Below are 14,904 nucleotides of genomic sequence, written 5' to 3'. Positions count from 1 at the left end.
TTTTCACCCAAAGCATGTGCTTTGGGTTGGGCTTTGGGTGCATTTACAGAGTTTATTTTACATTCAGCAGTTAGGGTACATTTGGCTTCACTCCCCAATTACCATCCCCAACTCTGATCCACTCTCTGCCTCTCCCTTCCCAGTGACCATCGCCCCCACAATCCCTGTGTGTTTCTTAGTCATGCACTCCTTTCTGTCCAGCTTTTTCTCAGTGTGAATGTTGTCATTCTGGTGTCCCATAGCCAATTACTCCAAGGTGTGTATCTCTGTAGAGTATAGGTGGGTACATCACCCCGGATTGGGTGTTCTGCATGTAAGTATTTCTACTGTTGGGCTGAAAACCAGCCCTTGGGAGTGAGTTTTATCCCAGGCCCAAAGTGTATCCCAGGGCCATAGTCTTGGGGGTCCCACCAGACTCCATCCAACCAGTAATTCTGGTCATTATTGTGTTTTTTAAATTTGTTCCACATTTTTCTTTCCACTCTCTCTAGGACCTCCAGTTTTGATCCCTTCCCTGTTGGTTGGCATTGGTAGCCAGGCACCATCTGGTTACCGTATATTGTCATTCCTTTCAAGCAAATTATGTGTCTACTTTCTAGTTAGTGATTTACCCTCCTTTCCCCCTGTTCTTGGTAGCTCTCAAATAATGATTCTTTCTCTGCACAAAATTTTTCTTAACTTTTCATGGTAGTGGTTTTATATAGTTTTTTCCTTTCATAATTTACTAAATTCTCTCAGCATAATGTCCTCTAGGCTCATCCATGTTATGAAGTGTTTCACAGATTCATTGTTGTTCTTTAACTTTGCTTATTATTCCACTCTGTGTATGTATCATAATTTGCTTATCCATTCATCCATTGAGGACACTTGGGTTTGTTTCCATCTTTTTTTTCCCCGTCTTTGTGCTATTGTGGATAGTGCTGTGATAAACATGGGTGTACATGTATCTATTTGTGTCATGGATCTTATTTCTCTAGGATATAGACCTAGTCGTGGGATTGCTGGATCATATGTTATTTCCATTTCCAACTTCTTAAGAAAGTACTGTACCACTTTTCACAGTTGTTGTACCTTTTGTCATTCCCACATGCGGTGTCTGAGGGTTCCAGTTTTCCAATACCCTAACCAGCACTTATTTATTTATTTACTTATAACTTTACTACTAATGCTGTGATGAGGTGATATCCCATTGTTGTTTTGAGTTTCATATCTCTAAAGGCTAACGATCAGGGGCATTTCCTCGTGTGTTTATTAGCCACCTGAATGCTGAATGTCTTTTGGTGAAATGTCTGTTCTTATTCTCTCCTACTTTTAATTCATTGTCTATTTGTTGTTAAGATGTTGAAGTTTTCTGTAAACTTCAGAGATCAGTCTCTTATCCTATATATTGTTGCCAAAATTTTTTCTCAGTTCTCAAGTTCTCTTCTTGCTCTTTTGGTAAAGTCTTATGATGCACATAAATGTTTAATTTTTAGGAGATCCCAGTTGTCCAGTATGCCTTCCACTGTCTTGTGTATTTTTAGTCATGTTTGATAATGCATATATACCATGTATTATGGTCCTTAAGTTTGCTCCTATTTTTAATCTGATGGTCTATATGCCTTCAGGTTTTATATTTTGGTCTTTGGTCTATCTTGGGGGTTAGTTTTGAATATGGTGAGAGATGTGGATCTTGTTTCATTCTTCTGAAAATTATATCCAGCTTTGCCAAGACCATTTTATAGCAAGACTATCACTTCCCCATATAAGGGGTTTTGGCTTTTTGTTAAAAATCAGTTCTCCATAGGTGAATAGATTTACTTCTGGGTTCTGGATTTAGTTCCATTGTTTTATGTGTCTGTCATTGCACAGATATGAGGCTGTTTTGATTACTGTGGCTATACACCATAGATTTTGCTACCAGGGATTGTGAGGGCTCCTACTTTGTTTTTCTTCTTTAGTATGCTTTGCTTATCTGGAGTCTCTTTCCTTTCTTTTAACGTTGGTTATTAGTTTTTCCATCTCTTTAAAGAATGGCGATGAGATTTAGACCAAGATTGCATTATATCTGTATATTGCTTTGGATAGTATTGTCATTTGCAATGTTAAGTCTTCTTATCCACGAGCATGATATATTCTTTCATTTATTTAAGTCTCTTGATTTCTTGTAGTAGTGTCTTATAGTTTTCTTTGTATAAGTCTTTTGAATCTCTGGTTAAATTTACTCCTAAGTACTTTGCTTTTTAGTGGCTGGGCTGGTGGTTTAAACACACCAGCTACTCCTCAGAAGGAAGGCTAGGCAATCTACTTCAATAGAGATACCTCCTCGGAAACCCAAGGAGGGGTTGCTATGAGTCAGAACAGACTCCACAGCAATGAGTATTTTATTTACTTATTTTTTAAATTGTAAATGGCATTGTTTTCCTTTTCAAAGTTCTCATTGTTAATGTAGAGGAATTCAACTGATTTTTGTAAGTTGATCTTGTACCCTGCACCATTTCTGAATTCTTCTAGTAGTAATTTTCTTTTGAGTCTTTATGATTTTCTATATACAGCATCATACCATCTTCAAATTGAGATTGTTTTACTTCTTTGACAATTAGGATGCCTTTTATTTTCCTTTCTTGCCTTATTACCCTGGCTAGGACTATTAATACAATATTGAATAAGAGTGAGAAATATATTCCTTTAATAGACCAAACCAAACTCACTGTCATTGAATCGATTCTGACCCATAGTGACTTCTTACGATTTCTGAGGTGGTAAATCTTTTCAGAAGTAGATTGCCCAGAGTGGCTTGTGGTTTGAACTGTACAATGAGCTATTTTTTAAATATATATTAGAATATATATTTTATTTCATATGTTTTGAGGTTTCATGTAAAATGAATCATGAGATGAGAGAAGAACTGTGACTGAAAAGCTTTTGTAATGCCTGGGATGCTGTCCCAGATTACATTAGACTTGAAGAAGCAGACACTCCTTCCCTTGAATAACCATGGGTCTTTTATTTTTGCCAAAGGCTTTTCTCCATGTTTTAACTTCATCTGCCTACCCACAAAGGGCTACAGAAAGTGGAAGGGATCATTACATTTTAATGGGCAGGAAATAGAGTTTTGCACTAATCTTTTTAGAAGGAGGAATTGGAAGGGTTGAAGTGGTCTTTGAAAGAAGGAAGCAGCTCTAGATCCAATTATGTTGGGTCTATTTACTGAACACCTACTGTGTACAAAATATGGCTCTAGGTAATTTGTAGGATGCAAACAAGGATATCACATGGACTTGGAAAAATCTTGTCTTGAAAGACAACTTTACATGATGAAGCACTCAAATAAGATCTGTCTGAGAAGAGAACACCTCATGAGGTTAGAGTTTACCAGTGTTGTGAAAAGAAGCAGTCTTAAGACATAGCTGAATATGTTGAATTGAAAAAGACCAGAAGTCATGCTGATATGTGGGGAAGAAAGGGAAATTCATTAGAAATATTCAATCTGTACCATGTGGTAATCCCAATATATGAGAGTATCATATCTTTATGGGGACATTTTATCCATGTTTTGTGTTAGATTCTAGTTTCAATATTTACAATTTCCAATATTCATAATTTGGGGTAATCTATTGAAATGAGATAGATGATTAGTGTTCCCAGCCAGATATTAATCTAATTCAGATCCTAGACTTCACACTATCAGTGTATTTATTATTAAAAAAAAAAAAATTAAGAAATGTGGTAAAACACCCCAGAGGATTTTCGGAAGATTGTTCATGTTTATCAATACCTTATTAAAGAAGCTTAATCTGTTATTTTGAAATAATTACAATGAATTGAAATAAGTAAAGATGACTAAACGCTTTTATAGATGAATGGAAATTGGAAAAGGATAATTTTATTAAGAAAGTTTTGGGAAGTAAGAGAAAAGGGAGATATATATTATTGATTGTACTGATGACTCAGAATGAGTGCTTAATTAATGATTTCATAAATCAACAAATAGAAATGATGTGGAACTATAAGAATTTCAAATTAATAATTTATCATTTAATTTATGGGACACAATATTAAATTCAATATCCTGTAGAAGAAATGACTAAATGCACTTTAAAATATTATATCAAGTTTTCCTACTCTCTCTCTTATACATGCACACATTTTTTTTCATTTTTGCCTAAAGTTATGGTCCTTTTCCTTCATAACATCATTGATTTATGAGTTATCAGCTTTTATTCTTAAAAGACTTTGCCATAAATTTAACATTTTACAAATATTTTAGTAAACAATTTTAAATCCCCTCTAAAATTCTTAGTTTTCAATAATTTTTGCTCTTATCTATATTACTTCTTTAATTCCACTTTGTTTGAGATTTTTCTATATACTATGAATTTCTTTAAATTAGATATTTATGTCAACATTTAGAATGTTTTTCTATCCTAATGTAAGTATGTAAGGCCACAAGTTATCATCAAAGTATTGGTTTAGTTTCTTCTCATGCTTTTAATGAATAATACTTATACCACACCATTAAATGTAAAAAATTGTTTGCCTGATTGCCTCTCATTACCTTGGTAATTTGCATTCATTTCCCTGAATATTAGTAAAATGAGTTTCATTTTAAATGTTGATTCATATTACCTGTTTAGAGAATTTTAAATAATTCCATATGGATATTCTGTTTCCACACAGTTTATTGGAAAGGCCATCCTTTCCGCCACTGCATTGCAGTGGGATATTTATCAAAAATCTGATGATAGTGTATGTGTGAGTTTGGTTCTGTATATTCTTTACTGTACCATTGTTCTTTTTGATAACCATGACTTAGTAATATGTTTTGTTGTATGATATTCAAATTAAGACAAGTGTTAGTATTCTCATTTGGTGGCAAGCAAACTAATCAGAGATAATAAATTATACCTTCCCAAAAAATAGACATCTTGTACTTCACACTGACAATGGAGATAATATACCCACGATGTAAGTATGAGATTTGATTTCCATTTCAGAAAATGAAAATGAGCTTTTGCTGACCTGATACTCTATTTTTTCTAAGCATTTCTGGAAAATATATATTTATGATGCAATTTACAGACAGTGGCTTTTTTAAAATTTTGTTTTAAATAAAGCTAATAGATCAACCAATCAACCAAGGTTTTGAATTAGAGACAAAGTTCTTATAACCCCCACACTGAAATTTGAATAACTTGCCCAGTCAAGTGGTAAAGGAAACTTCCTTGTCAATCATGTAAATCTCTAATACTTACTTTCCTTAAGTTTGATTACTTTCCACCTTTATTTTTCCCACCACTGTTGACTGTCCAAGGCAAGCCACCAGTTTTTTCTCTCCTCACAGAGTAAGTTCCATTTGTATTGCCGTCAACCTCATTGTTGTTTAACAAGACTACATAAGACTGACTGAAGTTTTTGGAAAAAAAAAAACTCTTAAAATCGTCAGCTCTAAATTTTTCATGGATTTCTATTTCCATATTTTATCTTACATGAACTTACCTAATTGTCTTTTGATTTAAGTTGCACTTGTGGCTTTTTTTTTTTTTTTTCAAAGCCTTTTTGTTGTGTGCCTAGTTGAATAGAATTGAACTGCCCCATAATGTTTTCTAGGCTACAATCTTTGCCGGAGCAAATTACCAAGTCTTTCTTCCCATGGAGCCACTGGTGAATTAGAACTACTGATTTTTTGATTAGCAGCTAAGTACTTTGAAATTGCACCAATAGGGCCCCTTTGAAAAAGCCTTAGGTGGCTAATACATTTGGACACTGAATGTTGGAAGATTACTAAATCATGTCAGCACATATTGATTCAATTTAGCTCAGGACAGTAGTAGAATGTTTTTCTAAGACAAACTTATATTTAATTTACTTGGAATTCATTTATAAATAATTTTAGTCAAATATACAACTTTTTAGATATCTTTTTCTCAACATATTACACTATAGTCTCCCTGAGATTGAGGTAGCAAGTAATTAGTGTTAGGGAGAAAAGTGACATGACTTGTTGGGGTTCAATTTTGCAAAACATACATCCTACTTCCGTAGTGATACTGCCTCGGAAACCCAAGGAGGGGTCGCTATGAGTCGGGGCCGACTCGACGGCACATAACAACAACAACAACATTCTAATAATTGGATAAGCTACGTAGAAATTGTTTATTTCTTGGTCTTGTTTCATTCGTGAAATTTATGTGAATTGATGCCCTGTTCTTCATTAATTCCATGTGCTACATCTTGTTTGAAAGGCAAATACATCCTTTCAGCATCTTAAATCCTTTCAGAGATCATCTTGTTTTGACCCAAAACTCCTTGGTCAGTGCCTTTCGAAGGGAAGCTTTCACATCCTTGTTCCTCAATGTATAGATAAATGGGTTGAGGGTAGGTGTGACAATTCCATAGAAGAGAGCCATGATCTTCCCTCTGTCACGAGAATAACTGGAGGGAGGCTGCACATACACAGTGCTGCATGGAAAGTAGAAGAGGGAGACCACCAACAAATGTGAAGCACATGTATTGAAGGCCTTCCAGCGACTCTCTGTAGAGTGAATTTTCATTACTGCCTGAGCAATGAACATATAAATGCCTATGATGAGGGTGAGGGGCACCAGGAGCAGCAAAGCCCCTAAGACATTGAGCTCAGCCTCATTCACATGAGTATCTGTACAGGCTAGTTTCAAAAGAGCAGGAACTTCACAGAAGAAATGAGGCATCACCCTCCTTCCACATCTTGGAGTCACCACTGTGAGAGTGGACTGGACAAGGGAGTTAGCAAAACCACTAATCCAGGTCCCAGAAGCCATGTGGATACAACGTTTCTGGTTCATGATGAGTGGATAGTGAAGGGGCTTGCAAATAGCAGCATAACGATCAAAGGCCATAATGGCTAGAAGTATACACTCAGTAGAACCCAAGGCCAAGGCAATATAGAGTTGAGCAATGCAACCACCATAGCTAATGGTCTTTTCTTTTCCTCTGAGGTTGACTAGCATTTGTGGGACAGTGCTGGTGGTATAACAGAGATCCAGAAAGGATAGATTTGAGACAAAAAAGTACATGGGACTGTCAAGCTGAGGATCCAGGTGGGAAACTAGGATAATGGAAATATTTCCAAACAGGGCAAAGATGTAAGCCACCAGAAAGATGACAAAAAGTGGTGTCTCAAGCCAGGGGTGTTCAGAGAAGCCCAGTAAGATGAAATCATTCAGGGAGCTCTGGCTGTTGTTCCACATTTTGGCACAGTTAGATTAGACTCCAGGTGATACCCCTAAATATCCACTGCTGGGAATAGGTATCAATGATAAAAAGGAGTCACTGAGAATTAAGGACCAGAGATGCTGAAATGAAATTCTCACTTTTCCAGTAATCTATATCTATATCCTGATTATGGTAAAATGATGCCATTTTCATCTATTTCCTGATTAAGATAAAATATTGAATCAATATTGCCAATGCAATATGGAAATATCTTTGAGAAAATAATAAACAAAACACCAGCAAAGTAGTTGGGAAATCTTCCTTATTCCATGAGTGTTTCCAAGGTAGCTACTCACATCTTCTGGATCTTTATGTCTTGTAAAAAGTCACAATGCTTCTATCTTCAGCTGTACATGTCATGGATATTTAATGGTGACAATTGAATATAGATTTAAACAGGTTGAGTGAAGGCAGTTCTTCCTAAACAAAGACTTACAAGAGGAACTATGAAGATGAAAGTTGAATCAACAGCTGAGGGTAGAAGCAAGGCATCTTGGCTTCTTCATCTTGTTCACGTTGACCCCAGTCAAAAGCATCATGGAACTGGAGCACTTAAGAGAATCTGTACCATGAAAAGATAAAATATCAAGACTCCTTTTATTCCTTCCAAGCTTTAATTCTAATAGTGATTTTCATGGGGGTTTTAAAAAGGAAAAAAAACAAGCAAAGTTATATACATACAACTTTATATATATAATATATGTATATACATATATATGTATAGGAGCTCTGGTAGCATAGCGCCTAAGGCACTTGACTACTAACCAGAAGGCTGGCAGTTCAAACCCACCAGCTACTCCTTGGAAGGAAGGTGGGGCAATCTACTTCCGTAGTGATACTGCCTCAGAAACCCAAGGAGGTGTCATTATGAGTCGGGTCTGACTCGACGGCATGTAACAACAACAACAACATATATATGTATCTTTAGGCAAAACCAATATGTTTCAGCTCACTGTAAAAAGATTATTTTTAAAATATCCAGGTAAGGTCTATGGGATATTAACCTCTGTGTGAACTCAGTAGAATTTGAAACATTTGGGTCCTTAAAATTTGGGGCTCTATACCAATTTGTAATGCCTTAGGATAATCATCAGCACATACATACTTAAATATTTTCCCTTCATTTTCTCTTATTTATTGTCATTTTTTTTTTTTTCTCATTAGTTCTACTGCTTCTACCACTTGAGGTGCCAATATCTTACTCTTCCCTCATATAAGCCACATGATTCCTTTATGATGAAATATCTGAAGTAACCCCAATCACTAATTTTTTCTTTGTCTAAATTCTTAGATTTATTTTTATTTGACTCCAATAATATGATAAAATTGTCTTCTCTCTCTCTCTCTGTGTATATATATATGTTGTTGTTGTTATGTGCCATCAAGTCAGGTCTGACTCATAGCAACCCCTCCTTGGGTTTCAGAGGCAGTATCACTATGGAAGTACATTGCCCCATCTTTCTTCTGAGGAGTGGCTGGTGGGTTTGAACTGCCAACCTACTGGTTAGCAGTCAGGTGCCTTAGGCACTATGCTACCAGAGCTCTCTCTCTCTCTCTCTCTCTCTCTCTCTCTCTCTCTCTCTTTCTCTCTCTCTCTATTTATGACATTTTCTTTCTTCCTTCAAATCCTATCATTCCAATTTCTAGCTGTGCAACTTTTTTTTATTTCCCTATGGAGACATTTTATTAAGCATTAAACAAGACAAAGACAAAAGCAAAAATAATCATCTAGATGAAAGAAACCATCAACATGACCCAGTACAGAGGCTGATAGAATATGCTGACTCACAGTCATGGTGTTCATTACACATGACAGAGAACAGAAGGAAATCATCACATCATAATTGGTTGAGTCACCACTATTGCAAGGGGGATTACAGAATCCGGAAAAGGACCATGACTGGAATATGTACATAATTGTAGGTTAAGAATGGTTATAGGATTGGTTCTGGGGCTTTAATTACCTGGCTAAGTGGTGGTTGGGGTATGCATGAGACCCTGAATCATAGTAACAAGATGGTTACAAGACTCCTCTAGAACTCCAATTAACTAAAATCAGATAATATACATAACAAGCATAGAAACCTGTTGTGCCAGTTTCTCCTTTACACAGCAAAAGGGGGGAAGGGAAACTGAACTTCATCTTGTTGTTGTTGTTATGTGCCATCAAGTTGAACCCAACTCACAGTGACTTCTCCTTGGGTTTCCAAGGAACTATCACTATGGAAGTAGATCGCCCAACTTTCCTTCTGAGGAGTGACTGGCACGTTTGAACTGCCAGCCTTCTGGTTAGCAGTCAAGTGCCTTACTCACTATGCTACCAGAGATCTTTTTCTTTCTTGGGTCAAGCACTTTTGAGGGTCTCCAATATTCATATCACAGTAAATCATTAAGTACATGCAGAGTCAAGTTCCCTAGTTCTTTGTGTGAGTACCTTTCTGCATACTAATTAATCTGCTTTCAACCACACTCCTCCTGATGGGAAACTGTCTTTTTCTGGGCTTGTCCATATTGTCTAAGTATAGCTACACTATTGGTTTAATGGCCAGCAAGCATTGGGGAAGGAACATAAAGAACTCAAATGGTGTCTGAACTTATGTCTAGACTCAAAATGGAGTTTAGTCTCCCCTTGTACACTGCAACTTTCCACAACCAAGTGCTTTAGAATTTAAGCTCTCATATATTCTCTCCTCTTGATCATGGATTTTGTTTAAAATCCTCTGATCACACTTAAGTTGGTGGGCTTTCTTCTCTATGGACTAGTCTATGACTACTTCAGATGGTTGCTTGTTTTAGCATACATTTTAAGACTACCAGACATTATCTTTTTTGATAAGTACCCCCCCCCCAAAATAAACCTAACTCACTGCCATGTAGTTGATTTGGACTCATAGCAACTACCTTTGGGTTTCCAAGGCTGTAAATCTTTACAGAAGTAGATTGCCCAGTCTTCCTTCCGCAGAGTGGCTAGTGAGTTTGAACTGCCAAACTTCTGGTTAGCACTCAAATGCCTTAGGCACTACTCCACTAGAGCTCCTATTTATATCCAACATATAGGGATAATATACTGATTAAGCGCTAAAATGTAAATTTCATACATAGCTCAGTTCATGCTACATATTAATAATTCAATAACTGCCATTCATCATTATTTATTCCAATTATGAGATCCATAGAATATTGGACTTGGCTTTTTTTTAAATCTGTTGTTGTTATGTGCCCTCAAGTCATCTCTGACTCATAGTGACCCTTCCTTGGGTTTTTGAGGTAGTATCCTTATGGAAATCGATTGCCCAATCTTCCTTCCGAGGAGTGGCTGGTGGGTTTGAACCACCAACCTTCTGGTTAGAAGTCAATTGTCTTAGGCACTACGCTACCAGAGCTCCCTTTTTTAAATCTATACTCTGTGAAAAGAAATAAATAGATAATAAATGTCTACTGTGGGATAGTGAATGTGATGTGCCTACTAAGAAATCAACCCCAGGATCCTCCAATAGTTTGTTTTTCTGATCTTAGTTCTACATTGTATTCTTGCTGTACTCATAAGATAGTAGGTTTAGAAGACTTAGCTGACAAGGTCTACTTCTTTTAATGCTGATGTCATCCAAGTTAAAGAAGTAGACAATGTGAAGAAGATGAGTGACAATGAGAAGCAGCCCAAATATCCTGATCACTAAATCCAAAACTGAGTTCATACCCACCTACCTCACACTTTTCATTTCCTTATTTTGTTTTATAGAGTCACAATTTTTGATATTCAGAACCTAATCATTATCTTTGATTTGTAATTGCTTGTCATTCAACTTGTCAAAACTGAACTAATTCTTTTTTTTAACATTGTCTTTCATATCTATCCATCAAATATATATTTATTCAAAACATTAAGCAGACACCTAAAACGTGTTCAATATTCCATCATCTCTAACTTTTAAACAGATCTCCCTACTTCTAATTACTTTAACATTTTCAAAACATCCTAGCCTGTTTAGAGAACAGTTTTCCTTAGTTCAAATTTGGTCATGCTTATCTCAGCCCAAAATGTATTAGTGACTTTCCATGTCCTAATACTGTTGGTCTTGTTGGTCTTGTTGAGTCAGTTCCAACTCATAATGACCGTATATGTACAACACTAGTCCTATGTCGTCCTCACAATCATTGCTATGTTTGAGCCTGTTGTTGCAGCCATCTTGTTGAAGGTCTTCCTTTTTCATTGATCTTCTACTTTACCAAGCATAATGTCCTTCTCCAGGTACTGGTCTCTCTTGGTAACATGTCCAAAGTACTTGAGATTAAATCTCACCATCTTCCTATCTAAGGAGCTCTCTGGTTATACTTCTTCCAATACAGATTTGCTTGCTTTTCTGGCAGTCCACTGCATATTCAAAATTCTTCACCAACATCATAATTCAAATGCACAGATTCTTCTTTGGCCAATCCATACTCATTATCCAACTTTCACATGCATGTGAGACAACTGAAAAAATCATATCTGGGATTGGGTACACCTTATTCCTCAAGATGACATTTTTGCTGTTTAACACTATAAAGAGGTTTTACAGCAGATTTGTCCAATACAATATGTTATTTGATTTCTTGACTGCTGCTACCATGGGCAATGATTTTGGATCAAAGTAAAATGAAATCCTTGACAATTTCAATACTCTCCTCAGTTATCATGATGTTGTTTAATGGTCCAGCTGTGAGAATTTTTGTTTTCTTTATGTTAAGGTGTAATCTGTACTGAAGGCTGTAGTCTTTGATCTTCAGCAGTAAGTGCACTAAGTCATCTTCACTTTCAGGAAGCCAGGTAGTGTCATCTGCATATCAAAAGTTATTAATGAATCTTCCTCCAATCCTGATGCCACATTTTTCTATGAAGATATAATCTAGGTTCTTGGATTATTTGCTCAGAATAAAGAATGAATTAGTATAGCAAAAGGATACAACATTGACACACATCTTTCCTGATTTTAAACTATGCAATTTTCTCTTGTTCTGTTCAAGCAATTGCCTCTTTGTCTATGTACAGATTACACACGAGCACAATGAAGTGTTCTGGAATTCCTATTCTTCAAAATGTTATTTTTTGTGATCCATATAACCAAATTCCTGTCCGTAGTCAACAACCCAAGGTAAACATTTTTTCTGGTATTCTTTGCGTTCAGCCAAGACCTATCTGACATGAACAATGATATCCCTTGTCCCATGTCCTTGCAGTTCCTTGATGATGTACTGCTGCAACTGTTTTAAATTATCTTGAGCAAAATTTTAATTGGGAGAGAGATTAATATTGTTCAATGATTTCCATATTCTATTGGGTCACCCTTCTTTGTAATGGTCACAATATGGATCTCTTTGGGTCAGTAGGCCAGCTACCTGTCTTCCAAATTCTTGGCATGGACAAGTGAGTGCTCCCAGTGTTGGATCCATTTGTTGAAACATCTCAGTTGGTATTCAGTCAATTCCTGGACCCTTGTTTTTCACCAATATCTTCAGTGCAGCTTAGAATTTTCCCTTCATTACCATCTATTCATGATCACACACTATCTCGTGAAATGGTTGAACATTGATCAACTGTTTCTAGACCAGTGATTCTGTGTATTCCTTCCATCTTCTTTTGATGCTTCCTGCATCATTTCAATATTTTGCCCATAGAATCCTTCATTTTGCAACTTGAAGCTTGAATTTTTTCTTTAGTTCTTTCAACTTGAGAAATGTTGAGTATGGTTTTCCCTACTGGTTTTCTAACTCCAGGTCTCTCCACATTTCATGATAATACTTTACTTTGTCTTCTCTAGACGACCTTTGATATCTTCCCTTCAACTCTTTACTTCATCATTTCTTCCATTTTCATTGTTGTTGATGTTGTTAGGTACCATCGAGTCAGCTCCATTCTCAAACTATTGTATATTCAAGAATAAATTTCAGAGTCACTTTTGATATCCCTTGACGTCTTTTCTTTCATATTTCAAATTCTTTCATATTTGCAACGAATAAGTCTTTGGTCTTGCAATATCTATCATGAGGTCTACAACCAAGGCTATATTTTCTAACTACTGATTTTTCCTCTTTGATTCCAATTTCCTCATTCTAATCACCAGTAACTATCAATGCATATTGATTGCATGTTTGATCAATATCAGACTGCAGAAATTGGTAAAAATGTTCAATTTCTTCATCTTTGGCATTAGTAGTTAATGGAAAAATTTGAATAATAGCTCTATTAACTGGTCTTATTTGTGTTTGGGTATTATCCTATCACTTATACTTTTTACTTCATGATAGATCTTGAGAAGTTCTTTTTGAGAATGATTGTGACACGGTGCTCTTCAATTTGTCTTTCCCAGCATAATAGACTATATGATTGTCCAATTCAAAATGACCAATACCAGTCTACTTTAGCTCACTAATGCCTAGGTTATTGATCTTCAACATTCCATTCCATCTTTGACAACTTTCAATTTTCCAAGACTCACATATCATGCATTCCATGGTCTCATTACTAATGGATGTTTGCAGCTGTTTTTTCTCATTTTGAATTGTGGCACAGCAATGAATTAAGGTCCTGAAAGCTTTACTCCATCCACATCATAATACTGATTCTACTCTGAGGAGGCAGCTCCTTCCCCATTGTATTTTGAGTGCTTTGCAACCTGAAAATATTCATCTTCCAGCACTATATAAGACAATATACCATTGCTATTCATAGGTTTTCACTGACAAATATTCTGAAGCAGATTACCAGGTCCTTCTTCCTAGTCTTTCTTACTCTGGAAGCTCCATTGAAACTTGTTCATGATGAGTGACCCTGCTGGTATTTGAAATATTGGTGGCATAGCTTCCAGCATCATGCAAGATCCAAAGTATGATAAACTGACAGATAAGTGATAGCTACATTGTAATACATTATGTCAAATGCAGCTTGACATTCAAGACCTTATATGACAGTTGTTGGAACCATGCACACATATTCGTTAATCCAGCCAAATTTTCTAGTTCCACCTTGTGTTTATCTTGATATAAAACTCCACTGTTGTTATCCATCATTTATTGATCATCTCAAGTGCAAAAATGTTATGTAAGTCCCACTCTCCTTCTTTAAGGATGCCACAGAGCACTTTTTATTTTTATTTTTTTGCAATTTCTTTATGGGAATTTATATTTATCAAAAAAACCTGTTGTCATTGAGTTGATTCCTACTCATAGCGACCGTATAGTTCTACCAGAGTAGAATTGCCTCATAGGATTTCAAGATTGTAAATCTTTATGCAAACACGTTGCTTCATCTTTCTCCATGAAGTGACTGGTAGGTTTGACACCCCAACCTTTTGATTAACAGCTAAATACTTTAATTACTGTGCTACTGTATATGTACATGTGTATGTGTGTATATATAATAAGCTCTGGTGGCATAGTGCCTTAGGCATTTGACAGAGAACCAGAAAGCTGGGGGTTCAAACTCACCAGCTGCTCCTTGGAAGGAAGATGGAGCAATCTACTTCTGTAGTGATACCACCTTGGAAACCCAAGGAGGAGTCGCTATGAGTTGGATCTGGCTCGACGGCAATGAGTTTTATATATAAGTATATATGGGCTCCCTTCCCTGTATTTGTCCTGTTTTGCTGACTATATTGGTTATTAGTTCTTTAAGAGTAAGTGTGTGATTGGTAA

The 14,904-nt window shown here is 36.2% G+C and overlaps 1 protein-coding gene across 1 annotated transcript; it reads right to left on the bottom strand.

The window, feature by feature from the left end:
* Nucleotides 1-6,263: 6,263 nt before the first annotated feature.
* LOC103211145 (olfactory receptor 2B2-like) lies at nucleotides 6,264-7,208 on the bottom strand. The gene has a single exon (XM_007957062.1). It carries the CDS (start codon nucleotides 7,206-7,208, stop codon nucleotides 6,264-6,266), a length of 945 nt encoding a protein of 314 aa, XP_007955253.1.
* Between the last annotated feature and the right edge of the window lie 7,696 nt (nucleotides 7,209-14,904).

Source organism: Orycteropus afer, unplaced genomic scaffold (assembly GCF_000298275.1).
Source record: "Orycteropus afer afer isolate SDZICR_OR568_19922 unplaced genomic scaffold, OryAfe1.0 scaffold00701, whole genome shotgun sequence".
NCBI lineage: Eukaryota > Metazoa > Chordata > Mammalia > Tubulidentata > Orycteropodidae > Orycteropus > Orycteropus afer.
Note: the sequence above shows the minus strand (reverse complement) of the source record. Positions and strands in the feature narration are given on the sequence as shown.

Bases quoted from the DNA above. Each gene is read 5' to 3' on its own strand.
- LOC103211145 (XM_007957062.1), bottom strand. From the start codon at position 7,208: ATGTGGAACAACAGCCAGAGCTCCCTGAATGATTTCATCTTACTGGGC.